Raw genomic sequence first — 24,539 nt, 5'->3', positions numbered from 1 at the left:
GGCCAGGTATTCTGAATGAAACTGGGCCTGGGGCTTCCATTGGAGAGATCTGTCCTCTTTCCATGGATATGGCCTCTGGTAGCAGAAGACTGGGATAGGCTGAGAGAATGAGCCTTAGGTCTGGTGGGCTTCATCTTGTTGAGGGCATCATTGTCTTGGAGCTGAAAAGTAGTGCCTCGATCCTCAATTGGGCCTCAGAAATGAGTCCAGACATCTAGAATCATGAATACACTGGGAGAGTCACTCTGGTGGCCACACCCTTAGCACATGTGTCTGATGAATCATAGACCTCTCCTAGGGCATATTTTGCCACAGTTTGGCCTTTGGTGTCCAGATTTTTTTGCAGGCTGCTCTGATCCTTTGGAAGAGGATCAAAAATCAAAATGAGATATACCACATGGGATAATGGAATCTTTCCATTATCACCTGGTAATTCACAACTGACATGCCCGAGCTGCTCAAAGGTTAGACCTTCCTGACCAAAGCAGGTAATATTCAGTCTTTTAGGGGAAGGATGCAAACACGTTGATCCCATGGGTGCTGAGATGAATAGGGTCTTGGTGACCAGGTTTTGAGAGAAGTAATCAAAATTCCAAAAAAGAACTAGGTATTTCCTGCAGGATGGATTGATTTAAATCGGAGACTTAAATCAATGATTTTAACATGATTTAAATCACCTAGTAGAAAGTCTCAATTTAAATAATGGATTTAATCAATTTTTCTATTTGTACTTCAGTTATTTTTAAAGAAAGGTACATTCTCACTGGTTGATTCAATTATTAAAACGTTGATTTACAACTAAATAGAGACTTTACACTAGATTTGGTACATCTTTTTGCTACCTAGGAGGGTACAATATAACTATATACATTTATTTAAGCAATTATACGGCTTAATATTTTCAGATGCTTATTAATTCTACATTTTTAGTATGTTAAAAATGGTGAATGATATGTTGCTCATTTACTAGATGATTATCTTTTTGCTCATGGTTTGTGTCAAGCCGAATTAGGATTGTCACTGAAATTTAATTAAATACACAACAGCATATACAATTTATTTTTAATAAACAAAACAACCTTAAATGTTTTGGAAACGTAAACTTATCAAAGCATGTTTCACATTTACAACTATATGATTTATTAAAGGAACCGAGAGATTAACTGCAGTCAGTGAATTTAACTGATTATTTCAGGTCAGTCTGGGAAAAATGTCAAAGGTGCCTAAATGATAGTGACTGGAGCTTAAGTTCCTACTCACCTAAGTCTCTTGAATATGAAACATCAGTCTCCTAAACATGCATCTGATGAAGTGGGTTCTAGCCCACAAAAGCTTATGCCCAAATAAATGTGTTAGTCTCTAAGGTGCCACAAGGACTCCTCGTTGATTTTATCAGTCTCCTAAGTTACTTAGGCTGTCCTTTACTCTTTTAAAACTAGTAGATCGCCCCTCATTTTTATTCATAGGCTGGAAGAGAGACAAGCGTTCCTGCTTTTTCAACTGCCAGTCAATATCTCAACTTTGAATGAACTAAGCCAAATGAAAAAAATATTTGGAAGATGCTACTTCTGTCAAAAGCTGAGTTAGCATTTCAGCAAGTTCCAGGTGCTTAGCTAGTGAAGTCCACCAGTTCACTCACAGTGTTTGCACTTTTTGAAACATCATTAGCAGACATGTACTGCTTGAATGGTTCACCTCCAGCCCTGAAACTTATGATGTTTGACATGATAGATGGGCGATTATTAGATGCCCATGTCACAGCAGCATCTTCTTCTTCAGCAGTTAGGCATGTACCTTGGTACTTTGGGTTAAGAACATAGGCAAGAAAATGAGGTGGAGCAAGTGCTTGATCCATCCACTTTTTTACTGCTTGTCATTTAACTTTGTTGTTGGATATTTCTTTCTTCACTGTCTCTAGAAGTTCCTTCCAAAGTTCACCAGCATCAGCACTACTGCAGCAATCTTTCGGCAGTTTGTCCAAGATTATGGAAGTAGGCTCAATCCACTGAAACGTATCTCCTACGTTTCTCTGTATCCAATGTTGACTACTTTAGCTATGATCGTTCCATCTATTTTGTAACGATTTTCTTCAAATTGTCATCAGAATAGGCCAGTTCTTAATAAATAGCTCAAAACAGTGAGCCACTGAATTCCATTGTACATCTTGCAGGAGAATTAGCTTGGCTCTTCCTGCTCTCTTCAGTGAAACTGAAGCAATGTGATTGTTGTCGAAGTATTTTTCAATTTCAGCGTTTTCCTTTATTTCTGGAGTTGTACTTAAGTCTTTGGCTAAATGATGCATCAAATGAGCACTGTATTCATATTCTCTTCATTATCTTTGTCTAGATTTCTAACCTTTGCGCCACTTGCAGCATTGTCTGTGACACAGCTACACACTTGACACTTGAATTTTTGTTTAGTTTGTTACAGCTTTTACTGCTACTTCTCTATTCTGCTATATGGGCATTTCCTAATACATCAGTTGTCATAAAAGCACATATGACTAAATCATTGTGTATATTGCTCAACCCATCAAGACTCAGATTAATGAATTTCCCTGTTTTTTGCACGCTGTTCAATTTCCTTCTCATACACTGTATTCAGCAACCTTCCAGCAATGTCTGCATTGCAGGGTGGAGGATAGCCTGATCATGACTGAACTATGTCAGTGAAATGTTTGTTCTGAACAAGACAAAAGGGAGAATGTGTTGGATAAATGAACCAACCAGTCTTTGCATCTACGGAGTTTTGCTGGTCCTGATTACAAACTCATCCATGGGTTTATTAGATAATGAAGAAAGTCTTTTTTTTTTTTATACAGGTTATTTACTATCTGATATATGTTTGGTTGCAGCACTGGTGGTGATGACAGAGATGACTCTGAATTGTGGACGTGAAGATGATATCTAAGCTGGACCCTGAAGCAAAAGGGGATTTAAAAAAAAAAGTCACTATCACTCACTAAAAAAAAAACATTTCAGAAGTCCAGCAGTGACAGTAAAAATGTAGCTGATAAATACTCCCACAACAAACTAACATCCCAATTATATTTTGAACACAAACATTTTGAAATTCATAAGTAATCAATCCACTCAAAGCACAAATTTATGAGAATAATGTAAGTCATCACGTACTGTCATGTAAGACACAGCTAGCATTCCACAAGAATGATGCAAAAATAAGTTTACTAACCGGTTGGTCCAGATAGTTCAGACATGTCCACATCATCATCGTCACACTCATTGCATTCTGAAGAGCATTTTTCATAATGTTGTTTCATTCTAATAACCCAAGCTTGCGTCTCTCTGTTGCACTGTTTACATTTGCCACGTATTCCTTTTATTAGCCAGAGGTACAGGAGTTTCCTGAAAATATTCCCAAATAGCATCTTTTTTATGACCTGCAGCCATGGTAGGTGTTTCTTCCTCCAGTCCCCAGGTGTTGAAATCAACACTAAGGGCTGCACTCTGAAGAATGTTGTCTCGTCTTCCCAGTGTCCTGCTTTGAGACCAGTGTTCTTTTGTTCTTGTTGCACTCTCTGCTCCTTCTCCCTTGTTATCTAACTTCCGTGCTCCACCCTCACCCCCAGAAAAACAAAACAACTAACAATAATTCAAGACTTCTACTCCTGTAACCCACATGCTTTTTGTACGGCAGTATTTGAATTGTTGTAGAGACAGAGAAGGAGACAGTGGAGAAATTACTGAATTTCTGTTTCTTTGTATCTCTTTCTGTGTACACACACAAGGGACAGAGCAAAGCCATTTATGTGAAGTAACCAGAACTATCCAGAGGCGAGGGCTGATAGTTACTGGGCAGATCAGTCTTTTTCCATGAGCTGGAGAGTAAATTTCCATGGTGGGTGGAGTCATAAATATTCATAATTTGAGAACTGCGCCAATCAGAGCTCAGGTAGAGAGAGGCTATCACATAGGAGCGTGAGACCACTCAGGTCAGCTCAGTGGATGGTCCTGACGATACACAATGCTGTCTCCTGGAGTCAAAGGCCAGGGTCCCCATGCCTGTAATGACTTTGACAGTCTCTTGAAATCAGTAGCACAGCCCCTGGTTTCCCCACAGAAGCAAGCTGTTAATACAGTACACAACCTATTGTGCCATATCTATAAAGCTGGACCTCAAAAGTTGGATGTTTTTCCCCTGGTTCTTTCTCTATATAGAAAAGCAGCCTTTAACTCCAAGTGTTTGATAGAGATTCACGGATTCAACACATTTGTTTTATTTAAATGCTTTACAAGATTATAATAATCGTAGGCCTTAACATATTTTATATAAAATTCAGATTCCACTTAAAGCAGATTTTTAATAAAAAAAATTATAATTTAAATAACAAATCTGTTTAATTTTATTTTTTTAAAGTAATTGAATCTTTATCCATCCTGATATCCTATTTCCTATTTTGGGCACAGCTGGAGAGGTAGCAGGCATTAGCCAGGAGTCATTTACTGGATCAGGGTGTCCCTGACTGAAGAGGGACTCAGTGGACTAGCCAGACGAGGTGGCAGTTTCCAGATGTAGCCTGTGTGCCAGCCTACCTGGAGCTCCTGTAATTGTTTGTATTCATCACGTGGTAACACCACAAAGCAGTCTGCCACAGAGTGGCTGGCCCCTTAAGGGAAGATGGGGGACCCCCCAGTGCACCTGTGACAATCTTAACTTGTCTCCCCAGGTGGGAAAATGAATTTGGTTATGTGACTAACTCAGGCCAAGCCTAGGGATATAAGGGGAAGGACTGAGGGAGAGTAGAGTTCCTCAAAGAGGAGCTGCTGAAGCCAGCTGCTGGAGGAACTGATGTGTGTATGCGGGGGGGGGGGGGCAGTGATGAGCTGCTAAAATCTTAACAACTGGTTCCACCCCCGCCCCCCGGGACTCCTGCCCCATCCAACCCCCCGCGTTCCTTGTTGCCTCACCCCAGGACCCCTGCCCCATCCACCCCCCTCCCCTATCTGCTCCCAGAACCGAGCAGGAGGGTCTCTTGGGCCACCATAGTGGGTGCCCACCCCACCCCTAAGAGCCAGAGGGACCTGCCGGGGGGCAAGGTGGGGAGTCCTGGAGGTGCTTACCTGGGGCAGCTCCCAGGAAGCATCCAGCAGGTCCCTCTGGCTCCTAGGGGCAGGGTAGCATAGCTAAGGGGGGAGCAGGGGGAGCCGCCGCTCCCCCCACTGATCACATCAAAAGTGGCGCCTTAGGCACCGACTCCCTGGGTGCTCCGGAGCTGGAGCGCCCATGGAGAAAATTTGGTGGGTGCAGAGCACCCACCGGCAGCTCTCCACCCCGTGCCCGGCCCCACCTAACCTCCACTCTGCTTCTCCCCCCACCCCGGCTTCCCACGAATCAGCTGTTCGGGAACCCTGGAAGGGCTGAGAAGCAGGCAGTGGCTTCACACTCAGGCTGAGGGTGGTGGAGGTGAGCTGGGGCGAGGAGCGGTTCCCCTGCGTGCCCCCACCCCCGGGTTACCACCTCATGCTCCCCCCCACCCTCCCCAGCTCACCTCCGCCTCCCTGGGCCTGAGTGTGAAGCCGCCGCCTGCTTCTCAGCCTGCCCCGGCTTCCAGCGCGAACAGCTGATTCGCGGGAAGCCTGGGGGTGGGGGCGGAGAAGCAGAGCGGGGTGGTGCATTCAGCAGAGGAGGCGGAGGCGGAGCGGAGGTGAGCTGGGGCTGGGGGTGGGGTGGAGCGGGGAGTTGCTGGTGGGTGCTCAGCCCTGGAGCACCCATGGAGTCGGCACCTAAGGCTTTTGGCCGGTTAAATTTAGAAGCCCTTTTAGAACCGGTTGTCCCTTGCGGAACCGGTGGGAACCGGCTCCAGCTCACCAGTGTGTGGGGGGGAGAAGTTTGCTGGTTAGCAGCCCCAGGAAGGAGGGCTGTGTAACCCCTTAACTTACGTGGGGAGCTACAGGCCATGGAGGCCAGGACTTAAAGTTATAGTCACCAGGAAAGAGAACCATGAGACCCTAGACTTGAAGGATGAACTATGGGCTGGGGAGGCCAGAACTTAAAGCCAAAGTCCTGAGAAAGAGAGAATTGTGAGACCCTAACCCTGAGGAGTGACCAGAAAGGAACTTTGGTGGGAGCTGAACGATGCTGAATAAATTAGACCCCAGGAAATAGGGAATATTCTTTCAAAGGTTTGGCTGTGACTGGATTATTCTGGGGGAACTCAGAGGGAAACTGAGGCAGGGTGCCTGTCAGCCCGCTCCAGGCTATGAGGGAGCACCCAGGGATGGCACCTAGTTACAGAGCCAATGTTGTTACCTGGAGAGTTACATCTCCCTCAGGAGGTCCCTCAGGACCTGTCCTCGTGCTCAGTGTGATGATCCCCAAAGTAGGAAGAGGTGGTGGAGCCTACTCCTCATGTAGTGGTAGTTGAGGCTGGACTACCTGGAGAGATGCGGGAGCTGAGGGGACAACTTCCAAAGCCATAGGGGGAGGTGTTTGTGTTACAAGTGGAAAGATAGTCCCTCTGTCCATGGCCTCTATATAGGGCTACAAAAGTAGTTAGAGGAGCTCTTGCACAAAACCTTCTCATTTGCAGGGACAGAGGTGCAGCTACCCCGAGGAACAGTAGCAGACAGCATTTTCCCTGTGCCAAGGACTCTCAAAGCCAACTTCACATGTAAGTGAGTGTGACTCCTGCCAGCCCCGGAACAAAGATATCCATGCCAGAGGGCATGGGGATGGTTCTGGGCTAGAGGAGGAGGCTTCCATCTCAAAGGTCAGCATGGCAAAGAGTCTCAATGTGGAGGGAGTCAGTGGTGTGCAAAATGGGGGGAGCGTGTGCTGCAGGCAGTACTGGGGACCCCTGCACTGTCACTCAGGCTGGAGAGATCAGTTCTGGTGCATCTGGTGGACTATAAGGTGGATAGAAAGCTGGCTAGATTGTCGGGCTCAACGGGTAGCGATCAATGGCTCCATGTCTAATTGGCAGCCAATGTCAAGTGGAGTGCCCCGGGGGTTGGTCCTGGGACCGGTTTTGTTCAATATCTTCATAAATGATCTGGAGGATGGTGTGGATTGCACCCTCAGCAAGTTTGCAGATGACTCTAAACTGGGAGGAGAGGTAGATACGCTGGAGGGTAGGGATAGGATACAAAGGGACCTGGACAAATTGGAGGATTGGGCCAAAAGAAATCTGATGAGGTTCAACAAGGACAAGTGCAGAGTCCTGCACTTAGGACGAAAGAATCCAATGCACAGCTACAGACTGGGGACCGAATGGCTCGGCAGCAGTTCTGCAGAAAAGGACCTAGGGGTTACAGTGGACAAGAAGTTGGATATGAGTCAACAGTGTGCCCTTGTTGCCAAGAAGGCCAATGGCATTTTGGGACGTATAAGTAGGGGCATTGCCAGCAGATTGAGGGACGTGATCGTTCCCCTCTATTCGACATTGGTGAGGCCTCATCTGGAGTACTGTGTCCAGTTTTGGGCCCCACACTACAAGAAGGATGTGGAAAAATTGGAGAGAGTCCAGCGGAGGGCAACAAAAATGATTAGGGGACTGGAACACATGACTTATGAGGAGAGGCTGAGGGAACTGCAATTATTTAGTCTTCAGAAGAGAAGAATGAGGGGGGATTTGATAGCTGCTTTCAACTACCTGAAAGGGGGTTCCAAAGAGGATGGCTCTAGACTGTTCTCAGTGGTAGCAGATGACAGAACAAGGAGTAATGGTCTCAAGTTGCAGTGGGGGAGGGTTAGATTGGATATTAGGAAAAACTTTTTCACTAGGAGGGTGGAGAAACACTGGAATGCGTTGCCTAGGGAGGTGGTGGAATCCCCTTCCCTAGAAGTTTTTAAGGTCAGGCTTGACAAAGCCCTGGCTGGGATGGTTTAGTTGGTGTTGGTCCTGCTTTGAGCAGGGGGTTGGACTAGATGACCTCCTGAGGTCCCTTCCAACCCTGATATTCTATGATTCTATGATCATCCCTAGAACAGTGCCGGCACTGCTTTTTCTTTGGCGGAGCCAGAGATGTTTCTCTTCTTCCTTGTGGCGGGAGCAGCTGGGTGAGGATTGTGATAGTGCCAAGTTACCAGTGTTGGGCTTCGCTATTGGAGGAGACATTGATCCTTCCTGGGGGAGCAGGAAGGTTGACACCAAGGAGTAGTCTGGAAGCTGTTTGGGGTTGATGGGATAATGTCCCAAACATGCGTGCCAAGTCTGAGGACTCCGGAAGAATCTTGGCAGGGATCGCTGGTGAATGTGGTCCCAGGGGCTTCCTGAACTTCTATGCCGCAGCTGGGGACTTCATGGACTTAGATGACCCCATGCTCAAACTCCATGTAGAGTCTGGTGCAGATGTTGGAGCAAGAGCCAATAACTCAGCCCACTGGGTGGCTGTGGGCTTTTGGTATGCTGTGTGGAACCCTGGCCCCTGAAGTTTCAGTCTATGTCTTCGAGACATCTCCAGTTAGGTGGGCCCAGAGACAGAGTGCTATATCCTGATAGGCTCAAGCTGTGCAGTGGGCTTGAGAGTGGGACACCCCTGGAGAGAAGAGGCCTATCACTTAATGAGGCATTAGACTCTGGAAAGATCAAGGAACATGATTCACGTTGTGGGTATCCTTTCTGGCACTCGGGACTGGGCATGACCTCAGCTCCAAGCCAAACCCTGGTGGGGAGAGGAAAAGTTCTCTAAATTCTATCTAACTTAATTATCTTGACTTAGATTGAACACTCTTTGGGGAAGGGACTGTTTTATTCTGTGTTTGCACAGCACCTAGCACAGTGGGGTTCTGGTCCATGAGTAGGGCTCCTAGGCTCTATCAGAATAGTAATAACAATTTTTAAAAACTAATGTAGAAAGGGGCACTGGGTGAAGGTCTGTGGACACTGGCAGGGCTCGGGCTTATGATCTCTAACAGCATATTAACTATAAATGTTTCAATTGTCCAACCCTATCAATGTCTAAACAACAAATTGAGGGGAATTTGATAAATTAAAAAAACCCAGTGATTTCCCAAAAAAGTCTTCCTTGTATTACTTAGATTAACAAGAGCCACCGCTAATTCTTACGTTTGAGAGAAAAACATTTAGATTTATGCATTAGAACATTTGAACTTGTGCTCAATTAGTAAAATATGGTTCTTCTGTTACCACATTAGCAAATGTTAAAAGTTCAATTATTTTGGGGAAAAATAAAAAAACCTACAATTTCTACAGTCTTCATTGACTAGGGTAACATGATAACTGACATTAACTACAAAACTCAGCACATTGTGTTCAGTGATATTTGTAATCCATGTTGGATAAACATTTAATGTCCTCAGTTACAAAACATAATTTTCAAGTATCTCATCAGGAGAGCTGAGCAAATAATGGATTTTTCAGTTTGCTGGCAATTCTTAAAAATATATATATATTGTTTTGGGTTGAATTGAAAATGAAATTTTCAGTACATTGAAATGTTCAAAATTTGTTTCAGGTCAAATGAAATGTTTCATTCTGATTTTGAGTATTTTAAAACCCTTTTTTTATTTTTAAAAATTAAAGGAAATTTTGAATTGAAAAATGGAAACGTTTCATTTAGAAAATATGGCAATGAAATGTTTCAAATGTTTTGGAATTTGTTTAGTATTTTTTAGACCAAAACAATTCAGTGAAATGTACATGAATTCTTGATTTGGCAACACCAAAACATTTCTTCAATCTTTCATAAAAATACAAAAAGGTTGAAAAACTTCACCCAGCTCTATTCATTAGCTGAAAGATTCCACTGTTAGGACACTGATCTTTGAAAATCAATCATATTAAAGACAGTATCAGAAGTGAACTTGTAAAAATATATTCTTACTTATACGTAGATGTGACTAAGGGCATGGCTACACTTGCAGATGTAGAATGCTGAGAGTTAAACCAGCCCTCAGAGACCACAGCAGGGAAAGCGCGGCCGTGTGTTCACACTGTCAGCTGCAAGTGCAGTGGTATGGCCACATTTGCGGCACTTGCAGCAGCATTGAGAGCAGTGCATTATGGGCAGCTATCCCACAGAGCACCTCTTCCCATTCTGGCGCTGTGGTTTGTGGGAAGGGGTCAGGGTGAGGGGCATTCTGGGTCCTGTCCCAATGCCCTGTGATGCATCACTTTGCATCCCAGCAATCCCTGTGCTTCTGTCCACATTTGGTGCCATTTTTCAACGTTTTTTGTACTGGGTGTTCTGTCTTCCCTTTTGGTCTGCGGGAATGGATCCTGAACTTGTGAGGAATATGCTGATGGGTCTCACCAGCACGTCACAAATTGCAGTCGAGTTACTGCTAAAGCTACAAAGTCACAGTTAGGGGGTCCGACCATGATGTCGACTCGCATAACGCATACAACACTAGATTGCTTGAGGCATTCATGGACATGCTCTCCACCATGGAACGCTGCTTCTGGGCTCGGGAAACAAGCACTGAGTGGTGGGATCACATCGTCATGCAAACCTGGGATGACGAGCAGTGACTGCAGAACTTTTGGATGAGGAAAGCCACTCTCATGGGACTGTGTGCTGAGCTCGCCCCCCACCCTTCGGCGCAAAGACATGAGATTGAGGGCTGCCTTGCCGGTGGAGAAGTGGATGGCTATTGCAGTGTGGAAGCTGGCAACTCCAGACAGTCACTAACCAGTTTGGAGTGGGAAAGTCGACCGTTGGAATCGTGTTGATGCAAGTGTGCAGGGCCATTAATCGCATCCTGCTCAGAAGAACCGTGAGTCTGTGTAACGTGCAGGACATCGAATCTGGCTTTGTACAAATGGGTTTCCCTAACTGTGGAGGGGCGAAAGATGGGACGTATATTCCAATTCTGGCACTGGCCCACCTAGCCTTCAAGTACGTTAATCGGAAGGGGTATTTCTCTATGGTTGTCCAGGCACTTGTGGATCACCGTGGGTGTTTCATGGACATTAACGCAGGCTGGCCCGGAAAGGTGCATGACGCACGCATCTTTCGGAACACTGGCCTGTTCAGGAAGCTGCAAGCCGGGACTTTCTTCCCAGACCAGAAGATCACCGTAGGGGAAGTTGAAATGCCCACTGTGATCCTTGGAGACCCCGCTTACCCTTTGATGCCGTGGCTTATGAAACCCTACACAGGAGCCTTGACAGCAGCAAGGAGTGGCTCAACAACAGGCTGAGTTGGTGCAGAATGACAGTGTGTGCTTTTGGCTGTTTGAAGGGCCGCTGTTTTCCACCCCCGGGAAAGCCCAAGACCCTCTGGCCTGGGGCACTGGCCAGGAGGAGCCGAGCCCTGCACGTGCCAAAGCCCCGCACAGCACTGGCATGGGGAAGCCTCTCTGCCCCTCAGCTAAGCTCTGGAGTGGCGGGAAGCAATTTCCAGCCTGTTCACGCCCCAAACCTACAGGCTTCACAACAGCCCCCTGGGCAGGGGCTTAGCAACCCTCTTCAACCCTCTCCCGCTGCCTTGGGTCCTGCCCCCAGGGAGTGTAGGGCTGCTCTGTCCCCTAGGTGCCCTCCTTTGCTGAGCCACCTCTCTGGACAGTTCGCTGAAGCCCCTGCAGTCAGGTTCCCTGGGCCTGGTGCACAATGCAGCCTTAGGGCTTAACCCCTTCCTGCCTGTGCTGTAGCTGACGGTGGTTGGCTTATGTCAGTGGCCAGCAGCAGCCTGGAGGTATTAGCTGCCTTTCAACACTGTGTGGGCAGGAAGGGACAAGCTGCTTCCAGCCACACTGGGGCTGGGGGGAGGAGGGGAGAGAAACTCTGTAAAGACACGGGCCAGGTCATCCCTTCCCTCTCCTCCTCCCCTGCGGCTGGAAGAAGCTCCTGTCCCTTCCCTCCCACACATAGCTCAAAGGCTGCTGCTGGCCACATTCTGGTGTGAACCCTGGCAGAAATCTGGGTGGGGGGGAATGTGACTCTGCGTCCACCACCACGTGTTGCCTTGGGAAGACATGGCGCTAGGTACCAAGAGAGACAGGTCTCTCCCGGTGGCCCAGACAGGCATGGAGGCCAGAGATCACCAGGCAGGGAGGTTTGGGTCAGTCGGTTACCCTCCTGTGTGAGAGAGGTGTACATAAATATGTGTGTGTGTCACCCCTCCTTGTGTGAACCCTAAAGCCTTAAAGATAAGGTAAATAAAAAAAAATCGAGCAATGCAGTATTTCTGTTTAACAGGGGCTCAGTCTACTTGATGATTTGAAAGTTTGTACAGCATAGTTCTGATTGATTGCTGTTGAGCTTGATTTAATATGAGTAATTTTATCAGGTGTCCTGTATTCAGCATAGGGAAATATGGACACCCTATTTTAAAGAGGGCAGAGGACTATAAAAAGAAAGGGGAACACCGAAAGGGACCCACTCCTCCTTGCTCACTCTGTCCATCAATTCACTGCACCATAAGAAACACCAGAAGAGGTCTGTTGAAAGCATGTGGTGCATGGATGTGCACAAGTCCATGGGGCTGGATCCAATGCACCTGAGGGTCCTGAGGGAATTGGCTGATGTGATTGCAGAGCCATTGGCCATTATCTCTGAAAACTCGTGGCAATCGGGGGAGGTCCCGGATGACAGGAAAAAGGCAAATAGAATGCCCATATTTAAAAAAGGGAAGAAGGAGAATCCAGGGAACTACAGCCCGGTCAGCCTCACCTCAGTCCCTGGAAAAATCATGGAGCAGGTCCTCAAGGAATCCATTCTGAAGCACTTGGAGAAGAGGAAGGTGATCAGGGACAGTCAACAAGGATTCACCGAGGACAAGTCATGCCTGACGGACCTGATTGCCTTCTATGATGAGATAACTGGCTCTGTGGATATGGGGAAAGTGGTGGATGTGATATACCTTGATTTTAGCAAAGCTTTTGATACAGTCTCCCACAGTATTCTTGCCAGCAAAAGTTTAAAAAGTATGGATTGGATGAATGAACTATAGGTGGATAGAAAGCTGGCTATATCATCAGGCTCAACAGGTAGTGATCAATGGCTCCATGTCTAGTTGGCAGCCGGCATCAAGCAGAGTGCCCCAGGGGTCTGTCCTGGGGCCGGTTTTGTTCAACATCTTCCTTAATGATCGGGATGATTTGCACCCTCAGCAAGTTCACAGATGACACTAAGCTGAGGGGAGAGGTAGACACGCTGGAGGGTAGGGAAAGGGTCCAGAGTGATCTAGACAAATTGGAGGATTGGGCTAAGAGAAATCTGATGAGGTTCAATAAGGACAAGTGCAGAGTCCTGCACTTAGGGTGAAAGAATCCCATGCACCGCTACAGGCTGGGGGCTGACTGGCTAAGTGGAAGTTCTGCAGAAAAGGAGCTGGGGATTACAGTGGACGAGAAGCTAGATGAGTCAGCAGTGTGCCCTTGTTGCCAAGAAGGCAAACGGCATATTGGGCTGCATTAGTAGGAGTATTGCCAGCAGATCGAGGGAAGTGATTATTCTCCTCTATTCGGCGCTGGTGAGGCCACAACTGGAGTCCTTCATCCAGTTTTGGGCCCCCGCCCCACTAGAGAAGGGATGTGGACAAATTGAAGAGAGTCCAGCAGAGGGCAACAAAAATGATTAGGGGGCTGGGGCACATGACTCACGAGGAGAGGCTGAGGGAAGTGGGGTTATTTAGTCTGCAGAAGAGAAGAGTGAGGGTGGATTTGATAGCAGCCTTCAGCTACCTGAAGTGGGGCTCCAAAGGAGATGGAGCTCGGCTGTTCTCAGTGGTGGCAGATGACAGAACAAGGAGCAGTGGTCTCAAGTTGCAGAGGGGGAGGTTTAGGTTGGATATTAGGAAACACTATTTCCCTAGGAGGGTGGTGAAGTACTGGAATGGGTTACCTCGGGAGGTGGTGAAATCTCCATCCTTAGAGGTTTTTAAGGCCCAGCTTGACAAAGCCCTGGCTGGGATGATTTAGTTGGTGTTGCTGTGTAGAGAAGTGAGACTCACCAGTGCGGCACCTCCTGCTGTTTATCCTGGGAATTAGCTCAATTCCAGCTCAGAGCACCCTCTGCTGACTGGCTGCTCACCTGCCTTTGGCCCCATGTCCTTCCCGGACCCCGGTGCCCCTTTACCTCAGGGTTCTGCCCCCAGCAATACCCCCTTATTCTGTAAAAAGAAAAGGAGTACTTGTGGCACCTTAGAGACTAAAAAATTTATTTGAGCAGAAGCTTTCGTGAGCTACAGCCCACTTCATTGGATGCATGCAGTGGAAAATACAGTGGGGAGATTTTATATACACAGAGAACATGAAACAATGGGTGTTACCATACACACTGTAACAAAAGTGATCAGGTAAGGAGAGCTATTACCAGCAGGAGAGCAGGAGCTGGGGCGGGGAACCTTTTGTAGTGATAATCAAGGTGGGCCATTTCCAGCAGTTGACAAGAACATCTGAGGAACAGTGGCGGGGAGGAGGAATAAACATGGGGAAATAGTTTTACTTTGTATAATGACACATCCACTCCCAGTCTTTATTCAAGCCTAATTTAATGGTGTCCAGTTTGCAAATTAATTCCAATTCAGCAGTCTCTCATTGGAGTCTGTTTTTGAAGTTTTTTTGTTAAAGAATTGTGACTTTTAGGTCTGTAGTCGAGTGACCAGAGAGATTGAAGTGTTCTCCGACTGGTTTTTGAATGTTATAATTCTTGATGTCTTTTTTGTGTCCGTTTATTCTTTTACGTAGAGACTGTCCGGTTTGGCCAATGTACATGGCAGAGGGGCATTGCTGGCACATGATGGCATATATCACATTGGTAGATGTGCAGGTGAACGAGCCTCTGATAGTGTGGCTGATGTGATTAGGCCCTATGATGGTGTCCCCTGAATAGATATGTGGACACAGTTGACAACGGGCTTTGTTGCAAGGATAGGTTCCTGGGTTAGTGGTTCTGTTGTGTGGTTGCTAGTGAGTATTTGCTTCAGGTTTGGGGGCTGTCTGTAAGCAAGGACTGGCCTGTCTCCCAAGATCTGTGAGAGTGATGGGTCGTCCTTCAGGATAGGTTGTAGATCCTTGATGATGCGTTGGAGAGGTTTCAGTTGGGGGCTGATGGTGATGGCTAGAGGCGTTCTGTTATTTTCTTTGTTGGGCCTGTCTTGTAGTAGGTGACTTCTGGGTACTCTTCTGGCTCTATCAATCTGTTTCTTCACTTCTTTTTGCGGATGCAGATTAACGCGGCTGCTACTTCTGAAACCCTTACTCTGTGTTTCCCCTCCCAGGGGAACCCCCAACCCTCTATCCCCACTTTGCCTCAGTGGCTACTGCCAGTCATCATCTAGCCCCCACTCACTGTGGCAGACTGCAGTGTAATGGCCACTCCTCATTGACAATGGGGAAGGACCTGCTGCCTTTGCCTATTCCCGGGCTGCACCTCTGCAGTACCAGTACCTTCTATAGGCCTTGCACAAGGCTTGCAGCCTGGGGAGTTACCAGGCCGGGGCTCCCCAGCTCCTCTTGCCTTTCCCCAGGACTACTCTACCTCAGGTACCCTTCTCTCTCAGGCAGCTAGGTCCTTCTCTCTCCACTACTAGAGAAAGACTGAGTCAGTGCCTGACTTGCAGCCTCTTTTATAGGGACAGCTGTGGCCTGATTGGGGCATTGTCCCAGCTGTGGCTGCTTCCCCAATCAGCCTAGCCTTTTACAGGAGCGGGGTAACTGCCCCACCACATTTTGCTTTGAGCAGGGGATTGGACTAGACCTCCTGAGGTCTCTTCTAACCCTAATCTTCTATGATTCGAAAAACTCTACTTTGAATTTAACATAGTTTAAGATGGGCCCCAGTTGCATATTTTTGTTTTTCTTATAACCATTTCTGACTTGTATGCCTCATTACTTGTGTTCACTTAAAATCTCTCTCTTTGAAATTAATAAACTTGTTTTATTGTTTTGTCTAATCCAGTGTGTTTAAATTGAAGTGTTTGGGGAAGCTCCATTTGAGGTGACAAAATCTGTGCACATTATTTCCATTGATGAACTAACAGACCTATATAAATCTGTATTGTCCCTAAGAAGGCTGGGCAGTACAGGACATAGGGGGAAAATCTGGGACGGAAAATGAGTTGGGGTCACCCTGCAGTATAACCAGGCTGGTAAAAGTTCATGTGTGGCTGGCTGCAGCACACAGAGACCAAGCTGGGAATGACTTGCATGCTGGAGGCTGTTTGTGAGCAGTCTGAGACAAACAACTGGGATAAACAACTTACATACCACCTTATGTGCTTTATGACCTTTGTTTGTTACCTCCCCTTGTACCTTGTTCCTGATATCCCAGACAAAACATCCCTATTCATTATTTTGTTACACTCCAATCTAGTACAAGATAAAATGGTTTATCTGTACTAGCCTTCTGGAATGTATTTAGGTAAATATTTAAGTGCCTGGTAATGCCTATGTTTTAGCAATGCTCGCAGCAACTTTGCCAAGTTCACGTACGGGGAAGTGAACTTGTAAGCATCTGCTTTAATGCATGGCCTGAGTCTGGTTCACAGCCTCTGGTTCAGACCTCAGGTCTTGCACCAAGCCCAGTGTACCAGGCTCTTTCTCCACTACACCTGCAAGGTGCTGAACTCTCTGTTCTGACACAGCAAAACATGTGTGAGTAGTCCCATGGGCTTCAGCAGGGCTCTTGGCATGCTTACAATTAAATATGCATCAGTGATTTATTGCCCCAAGGACAGAGCGTCAAGTACCTTGCAGGATCAAGCCCCCAGAACTCAGGCTAAGGTATCAGAGGGACCCTAAGAGCTGGAAGGGCTCCGTTTACAGGCCAGGGAGGACAGATACCACTCACTGCATATCTCACCAGTCTGAGAGGGTGGAATAATCTTCCCCAAGAACCAGGGACCATCACAAACCTCATCCACTTCCTATTCCAAGGGCAAGGTGCAGTTCGTTGTCTTTGCCATCTCTGACATAAACATAGAACAACATGAGTATTAAAAACTAAACAAAAAACCAACCAGGAAACCCCTGCTAATACAAGACACTCCCTCCACTCCACATGCTTTTCCCCCCAGGGAGGGGATGAGAGAACAAACAACACGTGACAGATGTTAGTCATGTTGCTTAAGGCACTACAGGAAAATGCTCAGATACTGCAGTGATCAGGCCAGTATAAGAACTTATATAGAATAGATATGTCAATAAAGGGAAGAAATATTAATGAATGAGATGAGCTAGCCTTTCCCACTGTAAAAGTTCTGACCTGACCACCCACCCCCAGCTCTGCTGGTGCACCGCATTCCTGCCTGCACAGCTCACTGCTACTCCAGTCCTGCAAATGTCACCACGATGCTAATCCACCACACTCTTAGACCTGCAGCTCCCACTGTTATCCCAGCTCTGACTTTCTTCTTTGAGCAGAGACTGAGAACTATGCCCAAGTGTGTGATAATGTTATGATTTAGAGGAGAGAGTCTGCTAAATAATTTTTTTTTTTTTAAATAGTATGATCACCATCATCATAATCCTGGTAGCAGTGATTGTGCTGATCATCGGCTTTGGTGTTTCAGGTATGTGATTACTTCCTGGCAGCATTTTTTGCCCAATCTGAGCATCGTTCTGTTGCATCTCAGTTGGCGTTTTGGAAGCACATGCCACTGGGCAATCATCCTGCTGAAGGATGGACTCCCCTACTCCCCCGGCCCTGTGAGTTTGCTTCAACTGAAATTTTAGGCTTCTTGTTAATCTCAGAATATTTCAGTAGTGGTATGAATCTGTGATAATTTTTTTAACTGAGTCTGGGGTCCTGCATTCTAATCCTAGCTCAGACCCTAGTATGCTGTGTAGTATCTGTCATAGAATCATAGATGATTAAGGTTGGAAGAGACCTCAGGAGGTCATCTAGTCCAACCCCCTGCTCAAAGCAGGACCAACACTAACTAAATCATCCCAGCCAGAGCTTTGTCAAGCGGGCCTTAAAAACCAAGGATGGAGAGTCCACCACCTCCCTAGGTAACCCATTCCAGTGCTTCACCACCCTCCTAGTGAAATAGTGTTTCCTAATATCCAACCTAGACTTCCCCCACTGTAGCTTGAGACCATTGCTTCTTGTTCCGTCATCTGCCACCACTGAGAACAACCGAGCTCCATCCCCTTTGAAACCCCCCATCAGCTAGTTGAAGGCTGCTATCAAATCCCCCGTCAGTCTTCCCTTCTGCAGACTAAATAACCCCACTTCCCTCAGCCTCTCCTCGTAAGTCAAGCCCCCTAATCATTTTTGTTGCCCTCCGCTGGACTCTCTCCAATTTGTCCACATCCCTTCTCTACTGGGGGGAACAAAATTGGACGCAATACTCCAGTTGTGGCCTCACCAGTGCCGAATAGAGGGGAATAATCACTTCCCTCGATCTGCTGGCCATGCTCCTACTAATACAGCCCAATATGCCATTAGCCTTCTTGGCAACCAGGGCACACTGTTGACTCATATCCAGCTTCTCGTCCACTGGAATCTCCAGGTCCTTTTCTGCAGACCTTTCTGAAGTCCTTTTCGGGCAAGTCACTTTGTTGTGTCAGTTTCCCCCTCTGTGGGGAAAAAACAGCATGTGATCATGTAATTAAAGACTGTGTCATAATGCAGACGCAAAAGAGGGATGAATTAAGGTTCCACAGGCCACTTTATTTCTGTAATTTCCTGCCTTCTGAGGATTTCTCTTTGGAATCTTAATAGCCTTCTTTTAACATAGTTTGTTTTGTATATAAGTTCCTAGGGGTTTAAAAAGGAAAAAAACAATTCTATTTATAAGCAATTATCATGGCCACCTCTTACAGATTATAATGAGGGTTTGCACTCACAACCTTCAACACTTCAGCACATTTTCAGCTTGCATAATTGGGGAGCTCTGCTAGCTGGCAGCAGGCCCAGACTGCTCTACTCTATGGACCAGCTGCTACAGGATGCATAATACATTATAACAGTGGGTTACATATGCAAGGAAGATCCATTCTACAGTCAGCATAGCCAAGTACATAGAAGCAGTGTGGCTAAATAGAGCTACCAAATTAGAGTGCTAGGTTCTCTTCCTAGTTCTGCTGTAATATCTCAGTGGGGTGTGAAGCCTTGTTCCATAATGTGCATTGTGAAAGACATGGTGAGTGGATGAAGTGAAACGTAATCTTATGATGATCTGGTTCCCAGTTCAGTGCACCTTCCCCAGGACAGTGAAATCTGCTGGTGTGGGATGGAGGAGGGATAGAAGGATCCATTTTGCCTGATTCTATTTGGCTTTTTATAGAGCCCTTGGCACTGTAGTACTATCTAAAAGTGCATAAGGTGACATGACTAGCCATCTGTCATGTGTGATTGTTCTTTCTCTCTTCCTCCTCCCACGGAGAAAGTATGTGTGCTTTATGCTTTATTTTGTTTCAAATAATGTAATATGTACACTTTGCTATGTGTACTCAAGACAGCAGGTTGAAGAAATGCCTCTGGGAATGGAAGGGGGTGAGTTTTGTGTGATGCTTCTTTGTTCCTGGGGGAGTTTGTTCCAGTTTTGGATCAGCCTCTGAGAAAGCTGTACAAAGATGAGCTCTAACATTGTGTGGACAATTCCACTGTGCCTGAGGAATGGAGTTGTTAGCTCATTGCAGAGCTCTAGGCAATCTTTTCGGTATCCTGATACCAAACTACTGAGGACTGAGGCCTTGAACTTGACTTGCTATTCTGTGGGAAGCCAGCCTAAAGAGCAAGGGCAGGTTTGATATCCTTACGGTAGCCCGTGTTGCTGAATAGACATGCTGCTGCATTCTAAGCCAATTGGAGTTTTCTGACAGCTGAGGGCTTCCTGCCAAGCTATATGGCATTGCCATAGTCCAGAAGGGAAAAGACAAAGCCATTTATTACTGAGGCCAGGTCATCAGCCGCCAGGATGGGACACAGTCTCCTGAGCAGTTGTTGATAGAACAGGTTGCTTGTCTGTGTCCCATTCAGAAGTCCAGTTCTGTGCAACCATAGGAAAGAACTAAGGGGAATCAGGAGGAAGAATTGTATTTACAATTAATATAATCAAATTGGGAGGCCAGGTAGCCAGCCAGGGTGGCCCTAAGCAAATGTCTATCTCCACTTCCACAACACATTTGATCCCATCCCTTTTTCAAAAGTGTTATGAATATTATTGATTGTGTAATTTGGTATGTATACTTTCCATTATATAAACCCTTTTAAAATTGGCTTTGTTCACTTGCATTTATTCTTTCCCCATTTAATGCCCTTTAGTTGATTTTTTTTCTCTTATTTCTGCTCTGTTTGTTATCTTTTCTTCCATCTTTTTCGGTCTGTTTTCCTCTCCATATCACTGTTCTCTATTTCCTTCTCTTCTCCTTCTTTTCCCTTTCTATTCTATGTTCTCTTCTTCCTTCTTCAAAATTTCCAGTCTTCCTCTCCCACTCTCAATTCTTTCTTTAACTTTTTTCTATGTGTATGTACAGCACCTAGCGCAATGTGATCTCATTTGGGGCCCCTAGAAGCTAATGTAATACAAATGAAAATAATAATAAAGGAGACAGAGGTGCTTAACTGTCTGACACAGTATTTGTGGTCTGTTGCCTTATGTACTTGCCTCGTTAGTCATTGGCTAACATATTCCTACCTTTTAAATTTAGTCTCCTTCCTTCTCTTCTTATTTCTTTCATCTGGATACAGGATGAACCCACCTGCCAGCTTGCCTTGGGTGTGAACCAAAGAGAATAGGAGATGTCATAAATATAAAGGGAAGGGTAACCACTTTTCTGTATACAGTGCTATAAAATCTCTCCTGGCCAGAGGCAAAACCCTTTCACCTGTAAAGGGTTAAGAAGCTAAGGTAACCTAGCTGGCACTACCCAAAATGACCAATGAGAGGACAAGATACTTTCAAATCTCGGGGGGGAAGGCTTGATCTGTCTGTGTGATGCTTTTGCCGGGAACAGATCAGGAATGCAGCCTTACAACTCCTATTAAGTTAGTAAGTAATCTAGCTAGTAATCCTTTTGTTTAATGGCTGGTAAAATAAGCTGTGCTGGAGGGAATGTCTATTCCTGTTTTTGTGTCTTTTTGTAACTTAAGGTTTTGCCTAGAGGGATTCTCTATGTTTTGAATCTGATTACCCTGTAAGGTATTTACCATCCTGATTTTACAGAGGTGATTCTCTTACCTTTTCTTTAATTAAAATTCTTCTTTTAAGAACCTGATTGATTTTTCATTGTTCTTAAGATCCAAGGGTTTGGGTCTGTGTTCACCTGTACAGATTGGTGAGGATTCTTATCAAGCCTTCCCCAGGAAAAGGGGTGTAGGGCGTGGGGGGATATTTTGGGGGAAGACGTCTCCAAGTGGGCTCTTTCCCTGTTCCTTGGTTAAAATGCTTGGTGGTGGCAGCATAGGGTTCAAGGACAAGGCAAAGTTTGTACCTTGGGGAAGTTTTTAACCTAAGCTGGTAAGAATAAGCTTAAGGGGTCTTTCATGCAGGTCCCCACATCTGTACCCTAGAGTTCAGAGTGGGGAAGGAACCTTGACAGGAGAGTTCTGTCCTAGAAGGAAAAGACCCTGAGTTAGGGATTCACTGGGCTGCCAGCCCATCAATAGGCTCCTAACAGAACAAGGAGCAATGGTCTCAAGTTACAGTGGGGGAGATCTAGGTTGGATATTAGGAAACACTATTTCACTAGGAGGGTGGTGAAGCACTGGAATGGGTTACCTAGGGAGGTGGTGGAATCGCCATCCTTAGAGGTTTTTAAGACCTGGCTTGACAAAGCCCTGGCTGGGATGATTTAGTTGGGGTTGGTCCTGCTTTGAGCAGGGGGTTGGACTAGATGACCTCCTGAAGTCTCTTCCAACCCTGATATTCTATGATTCTAAGGTAGATTCAGCTCTGCCTCTGAGCATGATGGGAAATAATCACATTAAAAACCTCCTGCTGTCTCCCTAGGGTACTTTGGGTGAGAGAGCCTGTAGAGGAGTATTGCACAGAAAGAGGATCTGGCTCAGGCAAGGAGTTTGTTCCCAAGGTGATCTGCTAGGACAAAAGCTGGGGACTCTGTGGAGATCTGCTGCTCTGTAATGGAGGCCAGTAGCCTGAAGAAGGCAAATGCTGATTTGCTAGATCCCACTACTGGTGGAATGTATGTTGGCCTTTTTATTTTTCTCTTGAATGTTACATCTCTGTAGAATGAGGAGTTTGCTGTTTGCAGTATCTTTTGTAAATACCTACACCTGTGGAAGGAATATAAAGAGACCCTGAGCAACAAAAGCTTTTGTCAAAAGCCATTTATATCTGCACTTTTAAAAAAAGAGTCAGTGAGAAAAATCCCCTAGAAAGGGAATCAAGCTAGTAGAGAACATACTTTTATAACCTTTATCGAAATGATTTTCTCTTGTCCTTTGGGGAGGAACTGCTTTTCAGAGTGGGAAGGTACGTTGTAATAACACCCCAAAGAGCTTTGTAAAAAGTGTTTTTACGAAACACAACTCAAGAACCAGATTCCAGTAGCACTAACCACACCAGGATCTGCAGTAGCCAGCTGCTAGTGCCCTTCTGAGGTGGTTAAAGGCATTCTGCCTCTGGCTTGGTCGTTCACATTGCAGCAAGAGCCTGTTAATGCCCAGGGTGTTCTGGCTTGCTGCTGTCCTTTACCCATCACATTGTCATGGCACTGAACGTGTGCTCTTTCATTGCAGGGAGACGCTACATCAGTGTCACCACACTAACCTCTGCTGGGAACATTGGGGAAGATGGCATCCTGGGCTGCACTTTTGAACCTGACATCAAGCTCAGCAACATAGAGATTCGGTGGGCTAAAGCTGGGGTCTCTGGGATGGTGCATGAGTTTAAAGGCGGCAAGGACCATCTAAAGGACCAGGATGAAGTGTTCAAGGGCCGGACAGCGGTGTTCGCAGAGCAGGTGATTGGTGGGAACGCCTCCTTGATGCTGAGAGATGTGCAGCTCTCCGATGCTGGTGCTTACAAGTGCTCTGTCACCACATCCAAAGGGAATGGAGAAGCAGGGCTGGAATATAAGACCGGAGGTGAGGAAAACCTAGTGAGAGAGCCAAAAAAACCAAGCCAAACCCAGAGGAGTTGTTTCCGGAATTCTGTTATTTGTGACAGGCCCGGCTAATGCAGATAGGCACCATGCAAACTGAGATGCACTGCTCTACTCATACACCAGAATCCTCACATTTAGCATCCTCTTCTATTCCAGTCCAGGGTCCCCCCAGAGCTCCACCAACTCATTTCTGTCCAAACATGCAGCACATCCTTCTCTAACAGGCCTTGGACACTGTACACCTCTGTCAAGTCCCTCACTCCTGACCCTCAGCCCTACTGCTATTTCAGTGCTGGGGCACTCCACCACTACAGGTCTGCCCATGCTCCTCAATCCTAACCTGCAATGGCTGCTGCTATTCCATTCCTGAGCCTCCTGCCACAAATCACGGTGTGAAGTGGGCAAACTCCCTCAAGCAATCAAGGACAGTGTGCTAAATCCTGTCAACTTGCATTGGTACCTGTAGGGCAGTAAAATGAATCCAGGATTCTGGAGATGGATGGCAAGTCACACTACAGCCAACTCTGGAATTCAGGTTCCAGAGCTGTGCAAGCTTCCATTTAAACATATATGTGACCTCCCTGCATGACAGTTTTTGATGATCCCTTTGGAACTACAAGGGTAAATCCAGGTATATCTCCCAAATTTACCAGTCCTTTTCTGTGCTTCCTTCTGTCTCAACTGTTCCTGAGACTTGCTGCATCTTCCCTGTGGTTCTCTAGCAAAACATTTGAGTAAGGAGAAACGTGGGACTAGCTAAGTAATTCACTGTGGGGAATCTGAGGTTTGTCTCCTGCTTCAGAAATTGGAGGGTGTTTGAGACCTGGGAGTTGACAGGTTACTCTGCTCCTAGCGGAAGCAGTGCTGCCTGTCATATGAGACTAGTGAAACAGTCGCTTTCTTCTAACACTGAACAAGGAGCTTTATTAGGCGTTGTCTACCCTGGGATTTTTGCATGACACCTGCTGCAGATTCTGCCATGTCAAGGGTATACTCAAAAAACAGCCAGTTTCCTCTCCCTTTGTGCCACTCAGGGAGCAGATCAGGACAGAGAATCTGGCCTTCGGGCCTTAATTAGTCCTTCTTTGTGCTAACTGTTCTAATTCACAGGGCTTTGTTTTACTGTGTAGATCTGTAAAATCATGCTAAGTTACAGTACCTGGAGCAAACTTCTTGTAGAGAAAATATTTCTTTCATCAGTGACATTTTTGCATTCTGCAGGGTATTCCTGACATATCAGAATGAATTTGTGCAGCAGTTTTCTGTCCCCTTCATGCTCCCACTCGACTATACTGTAGATCTCTAATCAATGATTTCACCCACTGTGATCTGTCCACACTTCCCCTTGCTTCCAGGAAAATTTGAAAGCACTGCAGCAACCTCCTTCCATTCTCTGCCAGAATGAGGCATCTCGAATTATCCTGGCCAGAAGTGTATTGCTGTAGGTCAAAGGATAAGAGGGTAGGGAAAGTAAACAAGAGAAATGAATGTAGAAGAGTTTCTTTGGAGCTTCCAAAGAAATTCAGGGACTTCCCCTCCCTTTCCATGTCTTTGCTCTGGGAAATAAAATTATTTTTAAATGCCCCATTTAGAAA

At 46.1% G+C, this 24,539-nt stretch overlaps 2 protein-coding genes across 5 annotated transcripts in view; one reads left to right on the top strand and one right to left on the bottom strand.

The window, feature by feature from the left end:
* VTCN1 (V-set domain containing T cell activation inhibitor 1) overlaps nt 1-24,539 on the top strand; it is a 37,296-nt gene that overhangs the window by 6,929 nt on the left and 5,828 nt on the right. The window contains exons 1-2 of one of the 3 annotated variants that reach the window (XM_048819354.2): nt 17,375-17,438; nt 22,577-22,924. In XM_048819354.2, coding sequence (XP_048675311.1) covers nt 17,375-17,438; nt 22,577-22,924 — 412 coding nt within the window. Of the gene's footprint in view, nt 1-17,374; nt 17,439-19,292; nt 19,370-22,576; nt 22,925-24,539 lie in introns of those variants that run through there. The other 2 variants (XM_048819343.2, XM_075119209.1) reach the window with 2 other exon arrangements.
* The window catches only part of CTC1 (CST telomere replication complex component 1), a 46,456-nt gene continuing 35,980 nt past the window's right edge, over nt 14,064-24,539 (bottom strand). Inside the window, exons 25-29 of one of the 2 annotated variants that reach the window (XR_012664845.1) lie at nt 24,104-24,383; nt 22,608-22,905; nt 20,514-20,589; nt 18,240-18,450; nt 14,064-16,834 (exon numbers count right to left, since the gene is read on the bottom strand). The gene's annotated coding sequence lies outside the window, so the exon portion shown is untranslated. The remainder of the gene's footprint in view (nt 16,835-18,239; nt 18,451-20,513; nt 20,590-22,607; nt 22,906-24,103; nt 24,384-24,539) is intronic. The other variant, XR_012664853.1, reaches the window with a different exon arrangement.

Source organism: Caretta caretta, chromosome 1 (genome assembly GCF_965140235.1).
Source record: "Caretta caretta isolate rCarCar2 chromosome 1, rCarCar1.hap1, whole genome shotgun sequence".
In the NCBI taxonomy this organism is placed as follows: Eukaryota; Metazoa; Chordata; order Testudines; family Cheloniidae; genus Caretta; species Caretta caretta.
This window is presented reverse-complemented; position numbering and strand designations above follow the sequence as displayed.